This window comes from Lithobates pipiens, unplaced genomic scaffold (assembly GCF_037356315.1).
Source record: "Lithobates pipiens isolate NorthernLeopardFrog02 unplaced genomic scaffold, aLitPip1_a1.2 Scaffold_1, whole genome shotgun sequence".
NCBI lineage: Eukaryota > Metazoa > Chordata > Amphibia > Anura > Ranidae > Lithobates > Lithobates pipiens.
In genome coordinates this window covers 147,027,467-147,049,661 of record NW_027507685.1, presented here as the reverse complement: position 1 = coordinate 147,049,661, position 22,195 = coordinate 147,027,467, and the positions used below count along the sequence as shown (strand labels likewise).

The following is a 22,195-nucleotide window of genomic DNA, read 5'->3' as shown; positions in this document are numbered from 1 at the left end:
ATCTATTGGTGACAAACTGTTCATTTTAAAGCCAAAGTCCATGTTTGCACGTTGCACCCCCGCAGCTTTAAAAAAAAAAAAATCTTGGTCTGGGCCAGGTCCTCTTTGACCTCTTCTTTCTAATAAATGCTGCAGAGAGTAGCCACAGTTTTTGATTTCTGTTGGTGTCCATGCTGGGGTGATTTCCTGAGTTTGTCTTACAGACTGGTGTGATTGCGACAAAAAGTGACAACTATTACAAACCCTCCCAATCTGGTCTTTAACCACTTGCCTACTGGGCACTTACACCCCCTTCCTGCCCAAGCCATTTTTCAGCTTTCAGCGCTGTGGCACTTTGAATCACAATTGCACGGTCATGCTACGTTGTTCCCAGACAATTTTTTTATTGTTTTATTAACACAAATAGAGCTTTCTTTTAGTGGTATTTAATCACTGCTGGGTTTAAAAAAAATAAACACTTAGCTTCTGAGTAAATTTTGTAATTTTTCTCCTTCACTGATGTGCGCTGATGAGGCGGTACTGATGGGCTGTACTGGTGGGCATTGATGAGATGGCACTTATGGGCACTGATTCGTTGACACTGATGAGGAGGCACTAATATAGCACATTTATGGGCACTGATAGACACTGTTAGGTGGCACTGGTGGGCACTAATATGCGGCACTGGTGGGCACTGATAGGCAGTACTAATGGACATTGATGGGTGGCACTGATGGGCATTGATGGGAAGCATTGATAGGCAGCACTGATAGCCAGCACGGACTGACATTGCTAATGGGCACTGATTGGTGGCACTTGTGGGCAGTGGTGGGCACTGATGGTGACACGGTTGTTGCTATATTGATTGCATCCCTAGATGTTCCCTGTGAGGAGATGCCACTGATCGGCTCTTCTTGCCACACACTCTGTCGTTGTGAGGCAAGGAGCGCCGATTAGTGACATCTTCATGTTTACATGTGACCGGCTGTGATTGGACACAGCCAATCATATGGTTAAAGAGCCGCGGACATGGCTCTTTACAGAGATCGAGGTCATGCCGTGGCCCTAGCAACATGCCGCGCTGCACAACCCGCGAGAGCGGCCATTCTGGTACGCCGTCATATGATGCCGTCCCAGAATGAGAGCCGCACCACCCCGCCGCTATTTGACAGTGGGTGGGCAGCAAGCAGTTAAAAGTGAATAAAGGGCCATTCACACTTGTGCAACTTGTCATGCAACTTTGGATACCAAAGTTACATAACAAGCTGTTCCCCATGTTTTCCAATGATAAACATTCATATATGTGCAACTTAAAGTTGCAGAAACTTCAAAGTAGTTCATGCAGTACTTTGGTCCGACGTTCATGCAACTTGAGGGCCATAGACTTCAATGTTAATCCTCAAAAGCTGTATAAAAGTCCTACCTGAATGTTATACAATGCAACAGTTCTGCAACAGTTGTCCATTATCACTGGTCAGAACCAAAGTCATATCCAAGTTCCACCCGTCCAAAGTTGCACTCCACATTCGGCGCAACTTTGGAGTCATACAAGTGTGAAGGGAGCCTTTCCCTGAGTTGGTCCCATGAAATTTTTGCAGACGTCTAAAGCCCCATACACACGGTCGGACTTGTACAAACTTTTCCGTGGACTTTTGTACAAAGTGTGTTGTCCACAAGTTTGTATTGCATACACACGGTCGGACTTTTTGACAACAAACACGAACGTGGTGACGTCACAACGTACTGACGCCGCTTCAAAAGAGGACGTTCAATGACTCCAGCGCCACCTTTGGTCAACTTCTGTATTGTAGTCTGATCGTTTGCAATGGTTCTGAGCATGCGTGTTTGTACCTTGTACAAAAGTCCGATGCTTTTGCATACACACGGTCGGACTTTGCTCCATCGGACTTCTGTTGTCAAAAAGTTTGTCCGTTCGCAGAGCCAACAAAAGTCCGATGTAAACAGAAAAAGTTTGTCCGATGGAGCGTACACACAGTCGGATGTTGCTCCAAAACAGCTAATTTGCATGTTTGTTGTCAAAAAGTCCGACCGTGTGTACGGGCCTTTAGACTAACTACAGGCAATCCCCGGGTTAAAAACAGGATAGGGACTGTAGGTTTGTTCTTAAGTTGAATCTGTTTGTAAGTCGGAACAGGTCACTTTTTTTTAAGTGTAGCTCCAGCCAAAAAATCAATTTTTAAGCTTTTTGGATAACATCGGCAGGAGTTATCACCCCTGTAACATTTGTTTTGCTGTTTGTGCCCCTGTACAGAAGATTACACCTCACTTTCCGTCCCAATGACAATTGGATTTAGAAAATTTTGGGCTCTTATGCCACGTACACACGATCAAATTGTCTGGCGGACAATTCGATCATGTGTGGGCTCCAGCGGACTTTTTCATCGTAAAGTCCGGCGGACTTAGGAAGAAGTTTTAACTCAAAATGTGTCCGCCGGACTTGGCTTTCAGCGGACAATCCATTCGTCAGTGTGCTAGTCCGGCGGACTAAGAATGACGCATGCTCTGAAGCAAGTACAAGAAGGAAGCTATTGGCTACTGGCTATTGAACTTCCTTTTTCTAGTCCCGTCGTACATGCTGTACATCATCGCGTTAGATATCGCCGGACTTTCGGAGCGTCCGTGTGTGGCCAAGTCCATTCGTTATAAAGTCCGGCGGATTGTTTGCCGGTTTGTTTGCTGGACAAATTCCGCCGGACAATTCAATCGTGTGTACGCGGCATTAGGGAAACAAGGATTGGTGATAAAGCTCCAGTGGAGACACCTTTTCCCCATATCTCTTACAGGAAAGAATTTCCCTTCCTAGGGATAGATTTCCTCTCACTTCCTGTTGTCTCCCTCTGTAAGTAGGAGTCGTTTGTAAGTAGGGGACTGCCTGTATACACTTTTAGAGCTCTCCCATTCAGCTGGTTCCTCCATCCACGCTATGCAGTATGTATTGAGGAATTTCTCCTGACTGCTATTCTATTCTGACAGCCAGCAAGCACACCTGTCTATAATACTCAAATAGTGACGGTATCTGATAGCATGCAGTCACAGATTGGTTGACAATTTTCCTTAATTTTCTCAAAGGATTTTGAGCCGACATGACCATCCATGCCCCAAAGTTGAAATTCGAGTTGCATATTGGAAGTTTAGGGAAAAATTTATTAGGTTTAGAGTCCTACTCCAGGTTTACAGTCCCCACAGCTGTAAAAAACAAAACATAAAAAAACCTTGATCTGGTGCATTGGTGTCACAGCTCCTCTTTTTTTAATACTTCTTCCTCCAGCAGTGGGCAAATCCTAAATGCTGCAGAAAGCATTCTCTCTGCAGCATTCACCTATGAACATAGGGCAGGAGACAGAGCTGCTGTACCTTGGGTTCACAGGATGTGGGTTGAATGATGCTAAGCGTGCAAGCCTTGATCCCTGATTGGGCGAGTCTGGCAGGGGGACAGTGCCACAAAAGAGGTGAGTGTGGCACTTGGAGCACTTCTTTTTTATTTTCACAGGCTGCCTGGAAATCTATTTTTATCTTAATTTCCCAAAGTGAAATTTGGCTTTAAGGGCTAAGTTGAGTTTAAAAGGTTCCTCCAGAGGTTGCTAGGGATTCCTTCAGCATTGGGCCATTTCTGCCTTTCAGATAAGTTCGCACCGACACCATTGATCTTTTTAGCTATCTGTAAGGAGGTAATTCTTCCCAATGACCACAAGTGTAAGGATCATTCTTCCCACTGACCATCAAATGCATTTATCATGAGTTGTAGAGTTCTAATTTGTAGCAGGGGTTCCCAGAGACTGCAGAACTATTTCAAGGGTTCCTCTGTGTTGAAAAGGTTGAGAAAGGCTGGTTTATGGGATAGGTGGAGGATAAATTTGAACTTAAATCAAAACTTTTTTGGTTTATTTCAGGGTGGAGAAAGGTTAGAACTTCTGTTGGGTTTTTGTCATCTGCATACCCTCTAGGAAGATACCTGTTTTCTACCTGGGCCCATAATGTTTCTATAGGGGACACAGGCAAGAGCCTTATTTTTTTTTCAGATATTTATTTAGCAACATCACCTTATGCAGCGCTTTACATATATATTGTACATTTATATCAGTTTCTGCCCTCAAGGAGCTTACAATCTAAAGTCCCTAGATTACATTTATGCATAAACATACTAGAGGCCAATTTAGACAGGAGCCAATTAACTTACCAGCATGTCTTTGGAGTGTGGGAGGAAACCCACACAAGCACAAGGAGAACATGCAAACTGGATCTGCTGGAATCTCCATTGCAAATCTGTATAACCACTTAAATACCCAGCCCACTTTTTGTTTACATTTAAAAAAAATCTGTATTTTTTGCTACAAAATTACGTAGAGCCCCTAAACATATATATATATATATATATTTTTTTTTTAGAGAATAAAATGGTGGGTTTTGCAATTTTTTTATGTCACAGCGGTTTTTAGAACACAATTATTTGGTAAAAAATACTCTGTAATGAATTTTAATGCACACAAACAATATAATACCCAGTTATTTGGGTAAAATCGAAAACATGTTGCGTATTAAAATTGCGCATGCTTGTGGAATGACACCACAAACTACGGTATTTAAAAATATCCATAGGTGATGCTTATAAGCTTTTACAGGTTACCAGTTTAGAGTTACTGAGGTCTGGTGCTAAAATGATTGCTCGCAATCTGACATTTGTGGCAATACCTCACATTTGTGTAACAATCGCTGTTTGCCTATGCATGTGGAACCAACGCATGCGTTTTTGTCTTTGCACAGGTGCACTTTACATTTTATTTTTTTTTACATTTTATTATTTTTGTTTATTTTTATTATTTTTACACTGTTTCTTGCTCTTTAAACAAAAATGTAATCACAAAAGGAATGTAAACATCAATAGGTACACTACAGGTACTCTTTATGGAGAGATCTGGAGTCTATTAGACCCCAGATGTCTTATCTGCCCTAAAAGAATCTAATCACGCCAAGATCGGTGTGATCAAATGCTGACAAGATTTAAAAATGGGGCTGAAACTGTACAGTACTCATTGCTTCTGGTTTCCTATACCATAGAGCTAATTGGAAACCTTCTGGTCCTCCATGGGCGGTGTGATAAGCCAATGGAACCACCAGCTTCAGTCCCACTCTGATAGCGCTCGGATGGCTTTTACAAAAAAGCCAACCGCCTCTTGAAAAAAAAAAACAATACTGGAGTGATGCCTGTAGCATCATCCCAGTATACCACTTGAAAGTCGTAACGTAGATGCACTTTAGGAGGTCTTCAAGTGGATAAGGAAGCTCCATGGTTTGGGCAGGGTACAGTGACACTTCATCCTGTGTGCTTTGCACCTGATCATGGGACATCAGATGATGACCAAGTACAGAGAACACGCTGGGAAGCATTGGGGCACCCTGTCCCAGCCCTGTGAGGCTATTCGATAGGAACTCGGCACAATCGAGGGCAATAAAGTGATGGCGAACTACTTCAGGACAAAGTGGTGTAGCAATGAGTATGGAAACCTGGTCCAGGTAGCTGTTTTGCTATACCATTGACTGCTTCAATGATGCTGCAGCAGCCTGCTTTCCATGTAGCTCATACCGTATAAAAAAAAAAAAAAAAGTTCCATCATTAGCTAACGTATGTTCATCTACTTCTTCTGCAACAGATGTGAAGGAGAGCCAAGCGCCCCATTTTAATTCCCCTTTACACAGGCCCAGAGGGCTTCATTTTTTTAGATACAGTATAAATAGCTGCATATTTTCATAGGACACAGAAAGCTACCCAGATGCCATTCACCTTTTAAAACTATTATCATTGGCTCCCACTCCAATGTTTTTATTTATTTGTCTTGACTATTACTGTCTAAAATTCTCCTGTAAATAAATGTAAATGTTGTGTATGGAAAATCTCCAGGCCTTCGGCAGAATTGTGTCCTTGAGCGTGGCCGGCTCAGCAGACTGTGCGCACATGTTCGCTAATAGCACTGCGTGAAAGACTGACTGCGAACCAACAGGCCAGACAGCTAATGGCGGGGATGCTCCTGCGTTACCATGGTGACCAGGCACACCAGGCCTGTCTGCATGACCGATCGTCGCATCTCCTGACGCCTGTGTATGAAAGACGGTGTTTGAATGTCTGCCATAATGGCAGCTTTAGTCTCCCTGTTTGAAACCTATTTTATTATTAGAATAATGTGAGATTCATCCCATTCTATTTTAGTTTCAGCTTCCCTTTGTTCTTTGCAATGGAGGTTAAAATCAAAGAGCACCTGTCACTTTAACCACTTGACCACTGGGCACTTAAACACCCTTAATAACCAGACCAATTTTCAGCTTTCGGTGCTCTCACATTTTGAATGACAATTACTCAGTCATGCAACACTGGACCTATATGAAATTTTTTTCCTTTTTTTCACACAAATAGAGCTTTCTTTTGGTGGTATTTAATCACAGCTGGGTTTTTTATTTTTTGTACTATAAAAGAAAAAAGACAGAAAATTCTGTAAAAAAAATTATTTTCTTCTTCTTATTTTTTTACAATTACATTTTTGTTGTATTTTTTTGTTCTAAATACTTTTTAGGGGCCAGTGGATGGTATCAGTGGGGCAGTGGTCATTCTCAGAATTTTTATTTTTATTATTTTTTTACAATTTTATTTTTGGGGATGATTGTGGGTGGGGAGTAGCGGACAGTGTCAGTACAGCAGTTGATGGCATTAGTAGTTAATTATTTTTACCTCTCCTACATGTACCACCCACCGCCATATACTCCACACCCCTCTCCTACACGTACCACCCACCACCATACACTCTGCGCCCCTCTACTACATGTACCGCCCACCGCCATACACTCCGCACCCCTCTCCTACATGTACCACCCACCGCCATACACTCCTCTCCTACATGTACCACACACTCCGCACCCCTATCCTAAATGCACCACCCACTGCCAAGTGGGAGGGGTCCAAACAGAGGGGTGGGGTCTGGCGCCCCCCCATCCTAAAACTTTACCAGCTGCCACTAGAAGCTGGGGGGGGGGGGGGGGGGGATGATACCCCATTGCCATCCAGGTTCGGCCCTGCGCCTGAGAGATCGTCCGGCACTCGCAGGTGTGCGGGAGATGCAGCCAAAATGAGGGAGTCTCCTGCACCTCGCAGGAGACTTGGGATGTCTGTGAATTAATGTTACTTTAAAGGGATTTCCAGAAAAAGTGCAAATTTACTAGTATGGTTCCCCATCTCACCCTAGGTTTAGCTATCCCCCCCCTCCCCCCGGTCACACCAAATCCAACTTTGAAATCATGCGACTTCACTTGAAATCTTACAATTGCAAAGCCGCATGTCAGTGCAACTTCAAGTCGACGTCTGTGCGATTTCTTGTGCAGATGTCTATGCAAGTCGCACCTGAAATCAGCAAAAACAGTGCAAAGGAATAGTTACCAGTTTTGCCGATGTTCTCGCTGAAGATGATTCCTTTCCCGTTGCCACGCTGTGACTAATTGAACGCAGCCATTTTGGTAAAGTGCTCATTTTAGAACCTCTAGCACAGTGAACAGAAACAGTAGTGACATCACAAAATCTCACTCCAAATCTGCTGGGCCTAGAAATAAATTACCCTCCAATATCAGATGGTGACTCAAAAAAATGCCATTTAACTAGTCCTACACATTGCGTTTTCTTTTATTCTGCCCACAGGAAATCAATTGGTCGATTCCCCCATTCACTCTTATGCCCCATACACACGGTCGGACATTCCGACCACAAAATTTTGGCCGAAATTTGTCTTACATACACACGGTCGCACAAAGTTGTTGGAAAATCCGATCGATTGGAACGAGGTGACGTTATACATGTACGACAGGACTACGTAGAGGCCAGTAGCCAATAGCTTTCGTTTGCAAATTTTTTCTGAGCATGCTTGCCACTTTGTGCGTCGGAATTCACTACACACGATCAGAAAAAGTCTGATCGAATTTTGTTGTCGGAAAATTTTAGATCCAGCTCTCAAACTTTTTCCGTCTGAAAATCCAACAGAAAAAGTCCGACACAGCCCACACACGATCGGATTTTCCGACAACATAATCCAATCGGACTTTTTCTGTCCGTGTGTAGAGGGCATTACAGCGTGGATGGAGGAATCTCCTTGTCTGTCTGTTGTCATTAGACAGCTGCAGCTGCCTTCATACCCGAACAGTGACCACATCTGCCCGCACTTTTCCACTCGGCTCAACAAAAGTCACTTTAAAATTCCACTGAGCCTAACCCTCTCTTACTTAACTGGGCAGTGCAGTCCCTTTGCTCTCTGGCTCTGGGGCTGCCCCATGTTTTGCTGGCTTTTTATATGTAGTCCTTTTTTTCTAGCGAACAGATTGGTCACAGCCCCCTGCTGTTAACTGAATGGAAAGTGAATTTCATTCATGCTGCTGGCCATCTGCTTACTATGTGCGTCCTTCATGTTACAGGAAGTAGCAAGGAAACATTCCTCATACAACGGTGCACAGAGATGCTGTTTTATTAGGATGTCATCAAAATCTTCTTGAGAAAAAACACATTGCACTACTAAAATGTAAAAAAAAAAAGGACTTTTAAAGGTAGATTCAGGGCAGATAAAAAAAGAGATACATCTAGCAAGCTTGGTATTCATTAATGCATCATTAAATATATACACTCACCGACCACTTTATTAAGTACACCTTGCTAGTACCAGGTTGGACCCCCTTTTGCCTTCAGATCTGCCTTAATTCTTCATAACATAGATTCAACAAGATTTTGGAAACATTCCTCCGAGATTTTGGTCCATAGAGACATATTTGTCGGCTGCACATCCATGATGCAAATCTCCCATTATACCACATGCCGAAGGTGCTCTATTGGATTCAGTGACTATGGAGGCCATTGGAGTACAGTGACCTCATTGTCCTCTTCAAGAAACCAGTGGTGAGATGATTTGAGCTTTGTGACATGGCGTATTATCCTGCTGGAAGGAGCCATCAGAAGATGGGTACACTGTAGTCATAAAGGGATGGACATGGTCAGCAACAATTCTCAGATAGGCCGTGGTGTTTAAATGATGCTCAGTTGGTACAAAGGGACCCAAAGTGTGCCAAGAAAATATCCCCCACACCATTACACCACCAGCTTCAACCATTGTTACAAGGCAGGGTGGATCCATACTTTCATGTTGTTTACACCAAATTCTGACCCTACCATCTGAATGTCGCAGCTGAAATCGAGACGCGAGACCAGGCCACATTTCCAATCTTCTGTTGTCCAATTTTGGTGAGCCTGTTCAAATTGTAGCCTCAGTTTCCTGTTCTTAGCTGACAAGAGTGGCACCTGGTGTGGTCTTCTGCTATAGACCATCTTCTTCAAGGTTCCATGTGTTGTGCGTTCAGAGATGGTAGTCTGCATACCTTGGTTGTAACGAGAGATTATTTGAGTTACTGTTGCCTTTCTATCATCTCGTCTGCCCATTCTCCTCTGATATCAAAAAGGCTTTTTCGTCCACACAACTGCCACTCACTGGATATTTTCTCTTCTTAGGACCATTCTCTGTAAACCTTAAAGATGGTTGTGCATGAAAATCCCAGTAGATCAGCAGTTTTTGAAATACTCAGACCAGCCCGTCTGGCACCAACAACCAAGCCACGTTCAAAGTCACTTAAATCCTGTTTCTTTCCCATTGTGATTCTCGGTATGAACCTAAGCAAGTCGTCTTCACCAGCCTAGCGGAGACATGCCTGTATGTCACACTAAAGAGAACCTGTCACCTAAAAATCATCGCAGACTTAAAAATAAAAAGTTAGAGGTGTTCCCAGTTATAAAAAAATAAATAAAAGTCAGCAGCTACAAATACTGCAGCTGCTGACTTATAATAATCAGACACTTGCCTATCCCAGGGTCCAGCTATGCAGGGAATTGAAACCCCGCTCATCTTCCCCTCCGTTCGGCGGCGCTGGCATTGTAACTGTGGGCACCTGGCTGTGGCCTCACAGCCGGGCACCCACTGCTGTGTCATGACCTAAAGTCTGACCATTAAGTAAGAAAGAAGTAATGGAGGAGTGTTTTTGAAACGGCTATGAAGACAGTGAGGTAAGACTGTGTAGAATAAATGGAAAGCTGTTTTATTTTTGCAAAATAAGCACATTCATGTTATATTGGTACATAAGGGAGCTGGAGTTTATTAGCAGAAAAAAAAAGGTGAACAAAGGTGAACTTGGCCTTCAAGCGTAAATGGAGGCTAAAAGAGAAAAACAAACCTAAAAAAAGTGTGATGTGGTCTGATAGCACAACACTGCTTTCACTGTAGGTCCCTAAATGGTATATTCGTTCCCTTAATGTATATACAAAACCACTGTGCCCCATAGGAGTTCATGTCTGCTACAGTAATAGTTACCCCCCTTGAAGATAAACATAAATAAAAAAAGTAAATGTTGACTTTCTCCTAGCAGTTTAAGATTGGATAGCTGGATTCTTGCATGAGCCCAGTCATGACTGGTTCTCTTTAAGGAGACGACAGCGGCTTGTGCCCAGACAGAATTTCCACTTCTAGAAACACTGTTCGTGCAGTTTCTGGCATAATGTAAATGCCACATACTGAATTTCTGCTAATTGAGAAGGGAATCTCGTTAGAAAGTTCTAATGAAGCCTCTTTGAAGAGATAATTTCTCGTCTCTCGGAGACTGTGGGATCCCAGCTGTGTTTACTGATAGCATGCGATCTCTGCCTCCTCCCAGAATCCCCGTCTCCTCTGCTGGCTTTATACATACATTATACGCAGCCATGTTACCATATACACAAATTACGTGTTCAACATGACTTGTGTAGCACACTCACTGCATCCTGTTTTACTCACCCCAGGAACATCTGCGTCACATTTAAAGGAAAAGAAACCTAAAAAAAAATATCCATGCTTTGGGCTCAATTGGGAACAGACCCTAAATAAGGAAAGATTTCTGGTGCTGCTGGGATGGAAGACGTGTACGGAAGGGAAATGAATCAATACAGAGTTTTGTGTTAGACTGTGTCCATCTACCCAAACACACTTTTTCACATGGTCATTTAAATAGAAGCCTGGCCTCTATATATACTGTGTAGATATATATGGGCCTGGCCAGGAAGGGGGTAAAAGTGTCTGATATTGAAGGGGTTAATCTACTTATCTTTGGGACTTGTTTGACCATTGTGTTACTTTGCCATGTTGTCTGTATTCTATAACAATCCTTGTGTATGTCTCTTTTGCAAACATTATATATATACATACATACACACACACACACACACACACACACACACACACACACACACACACACACACACACACACACACACACACACACACACACACTATATTAACAAAAGTATTGGGACACCTGCCTTTATACACACATGACATTTAATGGCATCCCAGTCTTAGTCCTTAGGTTTCAATATTGGTTGGCCCACCCTTTGCAGCTATAAAACAGCTTCAACTCTTCTGGGAAGGCTGTCCACAAGGTTAAGGAGTGTGTCTATGGGAATGTTTGACCATTCTTCCAGAAGCACATTTTGTGAGGTCAGGCACTGATGTTGGACATGAAGACCTGGCTCGCATTCTCTGCTCTAATTCATCCCAAAGGTATTCTATCGTGTTGAGGCCAGTCCAGTCAAGTTCCTCCACCCCAAACTCACCCATCCATGTCTTTATGGACCTTGCTTTGTGCACTGGTCCCAATCATTTGGTGGAGGGGGGATTATGGTGTGGGGTTGTTTTTCAAGGGTTGGGCTTGGCCCCTTAGTTACAGTGGAGGAAATTCTTGAGGCATCGGCATACCAGGACATTTTAGATAATTTTATGCTTCCAATTTTGTGGGAACAGTTTGGGGATGGCCTCTTCCTGTTTCAACATGACTGCATACCAGTGCAGAAAGCAAGGTTGAGCAAGTTTGGGGTGGAGGAACTGGACTGGCCTGCACACAGTCCTGACCTCCACCCGATAGAACACCTTTGGGATGAATTACAGTGGACACTGCGAGCCAGGCCTTCTCCTGACCTCACAAATGCGCTTCTAGAGGAATGCTCAAACATTTCCATAGACACTCCTAAAAACCTTGTGGACAGCCTTCCCAGAGAAGTTGAAGCTGTTAGGCTGCTTTCACACTGAGGTGGTTTTCAGGCATTTTCATGCTAGAAATAGCCTTTAACACATGAAACTGGCTTCATTCATTTCAGTATAACTTTTCATACTCGGGCGGTTTGCGGGACGTTCTGAAAAGTCCTGCAAGCAGCATCTTTTGGAGCAGTGTATACACCGAAACACCACAACACGGGCACTTTTAACCCTTTCTTCGGGCGCTAGCAGCGGTTAAAAGCACCCAGCCAGCAGCCAAAAAGCATCACTAAAACAATGGTAAAGCGCCGGTAAAACTAGCGGCATTTTACCGCCGACGCCTGGAAAGTAGCCTTACAGCTGCAAAGGGTGGGCCAACTCAGTATTGAACCCTACTTACTAAGACGCCATTAAAGTGTGTGTAAAGGCAGGCATCCCAATACTTTTGGTAATATAGTGTGTGTTTTGTATATATATATGAAATATATGTTTGCAAAAAAGACATACACAAGGATTGTTACAGACAACATGGCAAAGTTCAAGAGATACAGTGGGTGTGCGCCTGCCGCGTGCCGTGGGTCCGGCAGACTCTATTCCTGCCGGCCACACGCGATTGCGGTAAAGAGAGGCAGAATAGGGATCTACCTATGTAAACTAGGCGTATCTCTGTTTTGACAGGGGACAGCACTGAGATCTGCTGTTCCTAATGATCAGAAACAGCGATGTCTCTGTGTTGTCCCAGTAAGCCATCTCCCACACAGTTAGAACACACCCAGGGAACACAGTTAACCCCTTGATCTCTCCCTAGTGTTAAACCCTTCCCTGCCAGTGTCATTTATACAGTAATCAGTGCATTTTTTTAGCACTGATCACTGTAATAATGTCACTGCTCCCCAAAAAGTTTCACTTGGGAACAGATTTTGTCACCTCAGTCCTGCTAAAAATCGCAGATCGCCACCATTACCAGTAAAAACAATAAAAAATAAATAAAAGTCTATAAATCTATCCCATAGTTTGTAGACGCTATAAATTTGGCTCAAACCAAGCAATATATGCTTTATTGCAATTTATTTTTTACCAAAAATATGTAGAAGAATACATATTGGCTTAAACTAGTGAATAAATATTTATTTATTTTTTGGATATTTAGAAAGTTAAATATATATATATATATATATATATATATATATATATATATATATATATATTTTTTTTTTTTTAAATTGCCACTCTTTTTTTAGTTTATAGTACAAAAAATAAATACCGCAAAGGTGATGGATCAAATAATACCAAAAGAAAGCTCTATTTATGGTAAAAAAGACATCAATTTTGTTTGATTCATTCAGTGTGTATTGTTGTGATTAGCAGTGATTGACCACAGCTATTCACATGGTATAGATGGGCTGTGATCGGCCCTGTCCATACCATGTGATCACTGTGTCCAATCACAGTACAACGTTGCATTGGAGTGTGTTTGGACACATCAAGCCTCGGCACCTGTGAATGGACCTGATGTATGGATTGAGTTGTCCCTGCAGAGAGTGCTGTAACTTTTCTTCTTGTCCAATCACAGTGGTCAGCACACTAGTACACAATGAATGGCATGAATCAAAGCCATTTATTATATACAATTGTCATATGATCTGCTGTGACTGGTCACAGTAATCACATGGTACCAGCCAGTACACTGATCTGTCGTCTGTCACCCGCTTTGTTTTACTGGGCACAGCAGATTGCGCTGGAGCTCCTGCTCGGCCGTCATATTACAATAGGCTGGGCCGGAGTGGGTTAAGAAATGCACAGCAACCAAATTGCATAGTACTACTGCGTTTGGAATAACAGGGCAGAAAGGGGTTATAGAAGAATTCCGGGTTATTGGTCTAGCTTGGACCAATGTCACTATGTACAGTGAGGGAAAAAAGTATTTGATCCCCTACTAATTTTGTGCGTTTGCCCGCTGACAAAAAAATGATCAGTCTATAATTTTAATGGTAGGTTTATTTTAACCACTTCAATACCGGGCACTTAAACACCTTCCTGCCCAGACCAATTTTGAGCTTTCAGCGCTGTCGCACTTTGAATGACAATTGCACGGTCATGCTACACTGTACCCAAATGAAATTTTTATCATTTTGTTCCCCATAAATAGATCTTTCTTTTGGTGGTATTTGATCACCTCTACAGTTTTTATTTTTTGCTAAACAAATAAAAAAATACCGAAAATTTTGAAAAAAAAAATAGTTTTTTTGTTTCAGTTTCACAACTTTGTAAATAAGTAAGTTTTCTCCTGGCTGCATGCAAGGTGAATATCTCCTAAACCGTACAGGTTTAGGAGATATTCATTTTTATCTACAGGTAAGCCTTATTAAGCCTCACATATTCATTTGTAAAAAGATTTGGAAAAACATTTATCATTTTCTTTCCACTTCACAATTATGTGCCACTTTGTGTTGGTCTATCACATAAAATCCAAAAAAAAAAAAACATTTATATATTTAGTTGTAACATGACAAAATTGGGAAAATTTCAAGGGGTGTGAATACTTTTTCAAGGTACTATAGCATGTTCTCCTTGTACTTGCATGGGTCCTGTAGTTTTCATCCACACTCCAAAGACAACCTGGTAGGTTAATTGGCAGCTATCTAAACTGTCCCTAGTATGCATGTGAGGCCGAGTTCACGAAAGTCGTACGACTGTGGATCCAACTTCGTCCTGCGACTTCATGCCCGACCAATGAATGGGATCTGACTTTGATCCCGACAATACCTGGCCCTTTGAGTCTGGTATGAATCTTGAGGGGAAACCCCACCCCAAGAACCTTGTCTCCATGTTGGTGGGGACAAGAATCTCTTCCTGACAACCCTGGGCTGTGGTTGTTGGGGTCAGCGGCCAGGGGACTTAGCGAAATCTGGAAGCCCTCCTTAACAAGAACCAGATCCCAGCCCCCCCCCCCCCCCCACCCACCCTATGTGAATGAGTATGGGGTACATTGTACCCCTACCCATTCACCCAAAAAAAGTATAAAGTATAAAAAAGAAATAAAATCAGCGCACAGGTTTTTGACAAAGTCCTTTATTAAAGCAGCCCCAGCATGTCTTCTCCCTCTGATGTCTTCTTCCTCTGGTTCTTCTCGCTGCGCTGATGTCTTCTTCCTCTGGTTCTTCTCGCTGCGCTGATGTCTTCTTCCTCTGGTTCTTTCTCCAGTTCTTCTCGCTGTGTGCTGCTGATGTTAGCTGCAGCGTGTGCCATAGCTTATATAACCATGGGACGTGGCCATCCGGTGATGTCATCCGGAGATCCTGCCCCCTTGGCCCAAAGGGTCTGATATGGTTTTTTCTATTTTGCCATGGGGTTCCCCCCAAGATCCATACTAGACCCAAAGGGCCTGATATGTAATTGGGGGGGACACTACGCTATTTTTTTTGGCATGGGGTTCCCCTTCAAGATCCTCAGAGCTCAAGTCGCATGCCAAAGTCAGATCAGTTAAGATGATGATCCGACTTTGATCCGACTTCAATGATATTCAATGGGCTGAAGTTGGACCAAAGTAGTGCAGGAACCTTTTTCTTAGTCGGACCGTCTCAGACGTCTCTCATAGGGAATCATTGATTTATACACGTCCTGCGACATGTGCTCCCAAAGTAAAAAGCGTATGTGGTACAAGTGTGATCCCGGCCTGAATGTACAATATATAAAATACTGTGTGAATTGTCTGCACTATACCAGGGCCTGTCTCTACAAAACAGCATCAACTGAGAATCTAGAATAGTGTTTACTAGAAGTGATTTTCTTTTTAACTAAAGCTGGTGTTGTACTTTGCTGTGTGTCAAGCATTGCAGTGAAAGAAAGGCGAAAATAAGGCTTCATTAACACGGGCGCTGAGGTTTGTAGACCATGAATGGGCCATGTATTTATGCGGCTTAAGCTGCCAGGTGCTGCACGCAGGCAGCCCTTGTAAGAGTTTGGAGACGCAGTGACTGCTCGGAGACACCCGTCCTCCTAATTTAACAGATTTGTGGGTAAATGGCTCCAAACGCAGACAGTGTGCACCTGCACATCTTTTAATTTAGGATGTGCGGCTGTGCCTGTGCAGCCATCACATCCTCATACACTCCCATGCAGGGCTGGGACAAGGTGTGGGCAAGAGAGGCGGCTGCCTTGGGAGCAGTGGTTTACTGCAGGGATGGGGGCACCCTAACAATAAGGGAAAAGGGGGGGGGCACAGTTTGACATCTTCGCCCTGGGCGCTGGACGGCCTTGTCCCAGCACAACTCCCATGGGCTGCCTGCAGGCAACTGCCTAAACAAATGACCCATCCGCAGTCAGCACCTCTGTGAGTGCGGCAAAGTGAAAATGTGTGTGCAGCCTAACAAATTTATAGAAAATAGAAGTCTAGGAAAAAAGGCTTAGCTTTTGTATATTTAATACCATAAATGATTAAAATGAAATCCTTCAGGTTACAGTTCCTTTAAACATTACTGTCCATGTATACAATATTACTAGTTCTGTGTGCGTCCACAATCTTGTATCTACTACAAATACAAAAGCCTGTACACAGATGCAATCTGCAGGCTAGTATCTACTCCAGATGTGTCCCATCCATTTACAAACACAATCTGATTATTATATATATTATATACGGTATAAGGTATATTCTTACAGGAACTGCACAGGCTGATCCAAACAAAGCCACAGACGGACAGACTGCTATACTCCCACATAGAGAGCGTTCTGAAAGCTCTGGCAGACCTTGTATGTATTTTTCGCTTTAGTTTGGAACGCGTACACAAGCTTTTGTGTTAATTGGGGTGAAATTGGGAGGGATCCAGATTCACATTTAATTAGCATTTGGAAGGGAAAAGGCAAGAATCAGAAAGCCAAGCTTGCATGGAGGAAGAAGCTATGTAATAATCTTAGCAGGACTTGGGGGGCATTGGGAGGCAGCGGCCTCACCTCTGGGGTTGGCAATTATTATTATTATTTAAGGTACTTGTATTGCGCCGTCAATTTACACATCGCTTTACATATACATTGTACATTCACATCAGTCCCTATCCTCAAGGAGCTTACAATCTAAGGTCCCTAACACACATTTATATACTAGGGCCCGTTTTAGACAAAAGCCAATTAACCTACCAGCAAGTCTTTGGAGTGTGGGAGGAAACCAGAGTACCCGGAGGAAACCCACGCAGGCACAGGGAGAACATCCATACTCCAGGCAGATAGTGTTTTTACTGCTAGGCAAGAGTGCTACCCACTACACCACTGTGCCGTCCCATGTACATTTTAACCAATTACAAACAAGGGCTAGAGATTGACACTATGACTTGTGTTTAATACCATCCTAAAATAGGAATAGTAGTAGAAATATTCACTAGGCGGTGCAATAAACCTGTTACTGGTTCTGATTTATAATACCTGTAGAAGAGATGTGGACCATCAGCAGCCAGCTGAAATCCAGAGATCGCTGTTCAAGTTCACCTTTTCAATAAAATCTGATATGAATGATGGGGTGACATTAAAAAAAAATCTAGTCATTAATTGCTGCTGTGCCGGCTTAATCAAAGGCAGTTTTTGGATATACATGAATCGCTTAGCCGCAGTTATCAACCATGAAACGCTGCAAATTTGCTGAGGTCCTCCATTATCTTTAAAGCCATAGCTCCCAACTGTCCCTGATTTGGAGGGACTGTCCCTGACTTGGAGCAATGTCCCTCATTTCTCCTCATTTGTCTCTCATTTTTGTCTGATCTATATAGTTGTATATAAAAATTCACTTTTTAAGTGTTTTTCAATGCTAAACCTTTCATCTGCTTTCTAAAATGCTGCATTTGTAAATTCCAAAAACCAATATAAAGGAATAGTAGTGGTAAAAAAAAGCACTTGTGGGTTTAACAAATCCATGTTTTTTGTACAATTCTCCTTTAAGGGGGCGTGGCAAGGGGTGTGTCCTATGCCTGCATACTTTTGTTGATAGGTGTCCCTCATTCCCATCTCAAAAAGTTGGGAGGTATGCTTAAAGCATTTACAAAATACAGAACAATGCAGTTATATACTCATTAAAAAAATGTAATGTGTTTCTAAATGCAATCAAGTGCAAGTACCGGATTTGGCTTGGTTTTTGCTTCCTGCAATCCCCTATATAGTGCCTTTTGAGGCCAAATGGGCTCCGCTACATGCACAGGTACTGAAAAGAGACATGCAGATAGGAGGAGAGAAAACAGTGACCAGAGGGCTGAGCCAATCACAGGCTGGAGGCAAGGACATGACCAGACTATATTAGAGCTTGTTCACACTTGCTCAAAATACTGACGCTTATCAAATGCATGGTAATATGTGTGGTTGATAAGTATTTAATGAGCATTAAAAACGCTTCCCCAAATTCCCTATGGGCATTTGCGGGGTGGTTGACATGCATTTTTGGCATGTTAAAACTGCACCAGAAATGTCTACTATTAACTATAATGTACTAGCGCACTGCAACTGCACTGCAACCACATATTGGCGTGATTGCAGTGTGTTACAATAGGTGTTTTGAATGCCTTCAGACACGACATGAGGCTTCAATTTTGAAGTGAAGCAGCGCCAACGCTTCATGCCTTCATAATGTGAACAGCGCTGTGTGCTGTTCATTGTATCATTTGCATAGGCTTTTGAGGGGTGTTTTTAATGTCCCTCAAGTGCTTGCTACCTGCTTTTAATGCCAGTGTAAACTTGCAGAGGCAGGTCACCAACCTGGTGTAAATCAAGACTGGATAGACAGAAATACAAATCTTGGGCAGGTAAAAATACTTCCAAAAATTAATATTCTTAACTGTTTTCCTGAAGTTCAGCTTTACATTAAAATATGGCTCATGTAGCAATTATATGTGTAAATTTGTAAAACAGTGGAGTTCCTTCAGGCTGAGTTCACACTATTGATAATTGGATGTGGGTTTTTACTGCGTTCAATTCGCATGTGTGAACGACTCGCTATGAAGTTGGTTCACACATCTCCGGAGCGGCTCTGGTGCGAATTGCACAGGGGTCCTGTGCGCTTTCTGGTCCGTTTTAGCTCTGAATTCAACCAAAAAAAATAATTTGGGCTGAAAACGGGCCTGAAACGGTGAATGGTGTCGCACCGGACCCCTCTGCTGTGAGCCGGAGCGTGCTGAGGTATGAACCTAACCTTAAGCTGGCCATAGATTGATCAAAATTGTCCGGCTCAGCAGGGACCTGCCAAAGTCTCTATCCATTTATGGCTGTTCTCACCAGCAGGAATGCTTCCTTGTGTGTATAGGGGAATTCATTTGCCAGCAGGCTGATTGCAAAAAAAAAAAAAAAAGACCCATCTGTGGGCAAGTGTTTTGTGGTGAATTGCTTTTCAGAGGGTGACTAACAGGTGATCATAAGGCGCTACTGCCACTCGATTTTTTTTTTTTTTTTTTTAACAATTACAAAGCATCATGGCAGTGGCATGTATACAGCCCTGTCAGACTGTAATGTAATGCCCTGTACACGCGGTCTGACATTCCGACCACAAAATCCATTGGATTTTTCCCTACGGATTTTGTCCGAAACTTGTGTCCGAAACGGTCACACAAAGTTGTCAGAATTTCCGATCGTTCTGAATGAGGTGACGTCAAACACGTAAGTCGGGACTATAAACGGGCCAGTAGCCAATAACTTTTGCCTCTTTATTATTATTATTTATCTTTATTCTTTGTTTATTCTGAGCATGCGTGGCACTTTGTCTATCAGAATTGTCTGCACACAATCGTAATTTATGCGATCGGATTTTGTTGTCGGAAAATTTTAGATCCTGCACTTTGTGCGTCGGAAAATCCGTCAGAAAAGCTCCGATAGAGCACACATGATCGGATTTTCTGACAACATAATCCGATCAGACTTTTTCCATAGGAATTTTCGACCGTGTGTACAAGGCATTAGAGTTTGGGAATTTGAGGTGGTAAAACTGCAGCTCAGCCACCTGTTTTTTTTTCCCCCCACTGGCCACTCGTGTAAAGATTCCCGAATGTATTTTACATGCGACACATTCCTCTGGCTGGCAACTGGTTGACCATGAAAGCCGTCAAAATCATTAATGGTCTTAATTTATCTATAATAAGTATAATATTACCTGTCATGGACTATAACGTCAGTATTGTGTCTGCTGATATTCTTTTTTAGGCTTGGGTGCGCTTTTCGGATATGTGTCCTTTACAATATTCTCCTGAAACCACAAAAAAAAAAATCATGAATTAAAGATAATCATTTCAAGAGTGCTCCAGCTTGAAAGCATACTTTTAACTTTTTATCAATCACCTTGAACGTAAATGCTTTTGACCTGTAGGCCTTCATTCATTACCACCCAAGTTGTCCAGATTATAACCCACCAGTTCTGTATGTACTGTAAGTCCATCGTCTTCTGGCCATGTGTGATGTGTCTGTTGGGAAAAGCTTGCCTTAGTGCCCGTTCACACAGGGGCGACGTGACTTGCAGCGCGTCTCACAGACGCGACCTGCACACGATTTCAGCGGCGACTTGCAAAATGACTTCTGTATAGAAGTCAATGCAAGTCGCCTGAAGTCGCCCCGAAAATACTACAGGAACCTTTTTCTAAGTCGGAGCGACTTGAGTCGCTCCTATTAGAACGGTTCCGTAGTACAGAACGGAGCGCGACTTGTCAGGCGGCTAAGTCGCCTGACAAGTCGCGGTAGTGTGAACCGGCACTAAGTGTCTTTTTCTGAGCTCCTGTAATGGACCTGTCTTCTTTCTGCAGGTATAAAGGCTTCATCAAAGATTGTCCCAGTGGCCAGTTGGATGCTGCCGGTTTCCAGAAGATCTACAAACAGTTCTTCCCCTTTGGAGACCCAACCAAATTTGCCACATTTGTCTTCAATGTTTTTGATGAGAACAAAGTAAGTAAATGTATGCTCTATGTACTTTTTCACTTGAATGCTGGGCCATTGTGACAGCAAAACTCACATCTTCATACCTCCTGCACATTCCCGTAGACCAGTGTCTCTTATCATAGCCATGAGCCAATAGTGTTAGATGACAGGGCTTAGTGGGAAGTACTCGCAGGGAAAGCCAATAAATATTGCATATGTTTTTTTTAACAGGTAGCCATGAGGTGATGCTTCTAGCTTCCTTTCATGTTTCCTTGCTCCCTTTTGTTGTGAAATGCCTGTTTTACATAACTCAAGCTAACATTTACAGAAGGGAATGACTTAAAGCTGAACTCCGGGCACAAAAACATTCACTTACCCACTTCAGCCTCGGAAGAATTTACCCCCTTCCTGACCAGAGCACTTTTTGATTCGGCACTGCGTCGCTTTAACTGACAGTTGCGCGGTCGTGCGACGTGGCTCCCAAACAAAATAAACGTCCTTTTTTTCACACAAATAGAGCTTTTTTTTGGTGGTATTTGATCACCCCTGCGGTTTTTATTTTTTGCGCTATAAACAAAAAAATAGCGTCAATTTTGAAAAAAAAACACATTATTTTTTACTTTTTGCTATAATAAATATCCCCAAAAAATATATAAAAACATTTTTTCCCTCAGTTTAGGTCGATATGTATTCTACATTTTTTTGGTAAAAAAAAAAACACAATAAGCGTTTATTGATTGGTTTACGCAACAGTTATAGCGTCTACAAAATAGGGGATAGTTTTATGGCATTTTTTTTTAGTAGTAATGGTGGCAATCAGCGCTTTTTATTATTATTGCAACATTACGGCGGACGCATCGGACAATTTTGACACATTTTTAGGACTATTGGCATTAATACAGCGGTCAGTGCTAAAAAAATTGCATTGATTACTGTAAAAAAGTCACTGGCAGTGAAGGGGTTAAGCACTAGGTGGCGCTGTAGGGATTAAGTGTGTCCTAGGGAGTTATTCTAACTGAGGGGGGGAGGGGCTGTGTGTAACAGGTCACTGATCAGCTTACGGATTACATAGAGAGGTGATCAGTGACAGAGTCACTAGGCAGAATGGGGAGATGCTTGTTTACATTAGCATCTCCCCATTCTTCCTCACCGTGAGACAATCGCAGGTATGCTCGCGGACATCAAGTCCGCGGACCCGTGATCACATTCACGGAGCTCCTGGTGGGCGCGCGCTCCCGCAAGCCACCTCTTAA

At 42.8% G+C, this 22,195-nt stretch overlaps 1 protein-coding gene across 1 annotated transcript in view; it reads left to right on the top strand.

Moving 5' to 3' along the window:
• The window catches only part of NCS1 (neuronal calcium sensor 1), a 167,489-nt gene that overhangs the window by 106,048 nt on the left and 39,246 nt on the right, over positions 1-22,195 (top strand). The window contains exon 3 of the mRNA XM_077478232.1: positions 20,831-20,969. Coding sequence (XP_077334358.1) covers positions 20,831-20,969 — 139 coding nt within the window. The remainder of the gene's footprint in view (positions 1-20,830; positions 20,970-22,195) is intronic.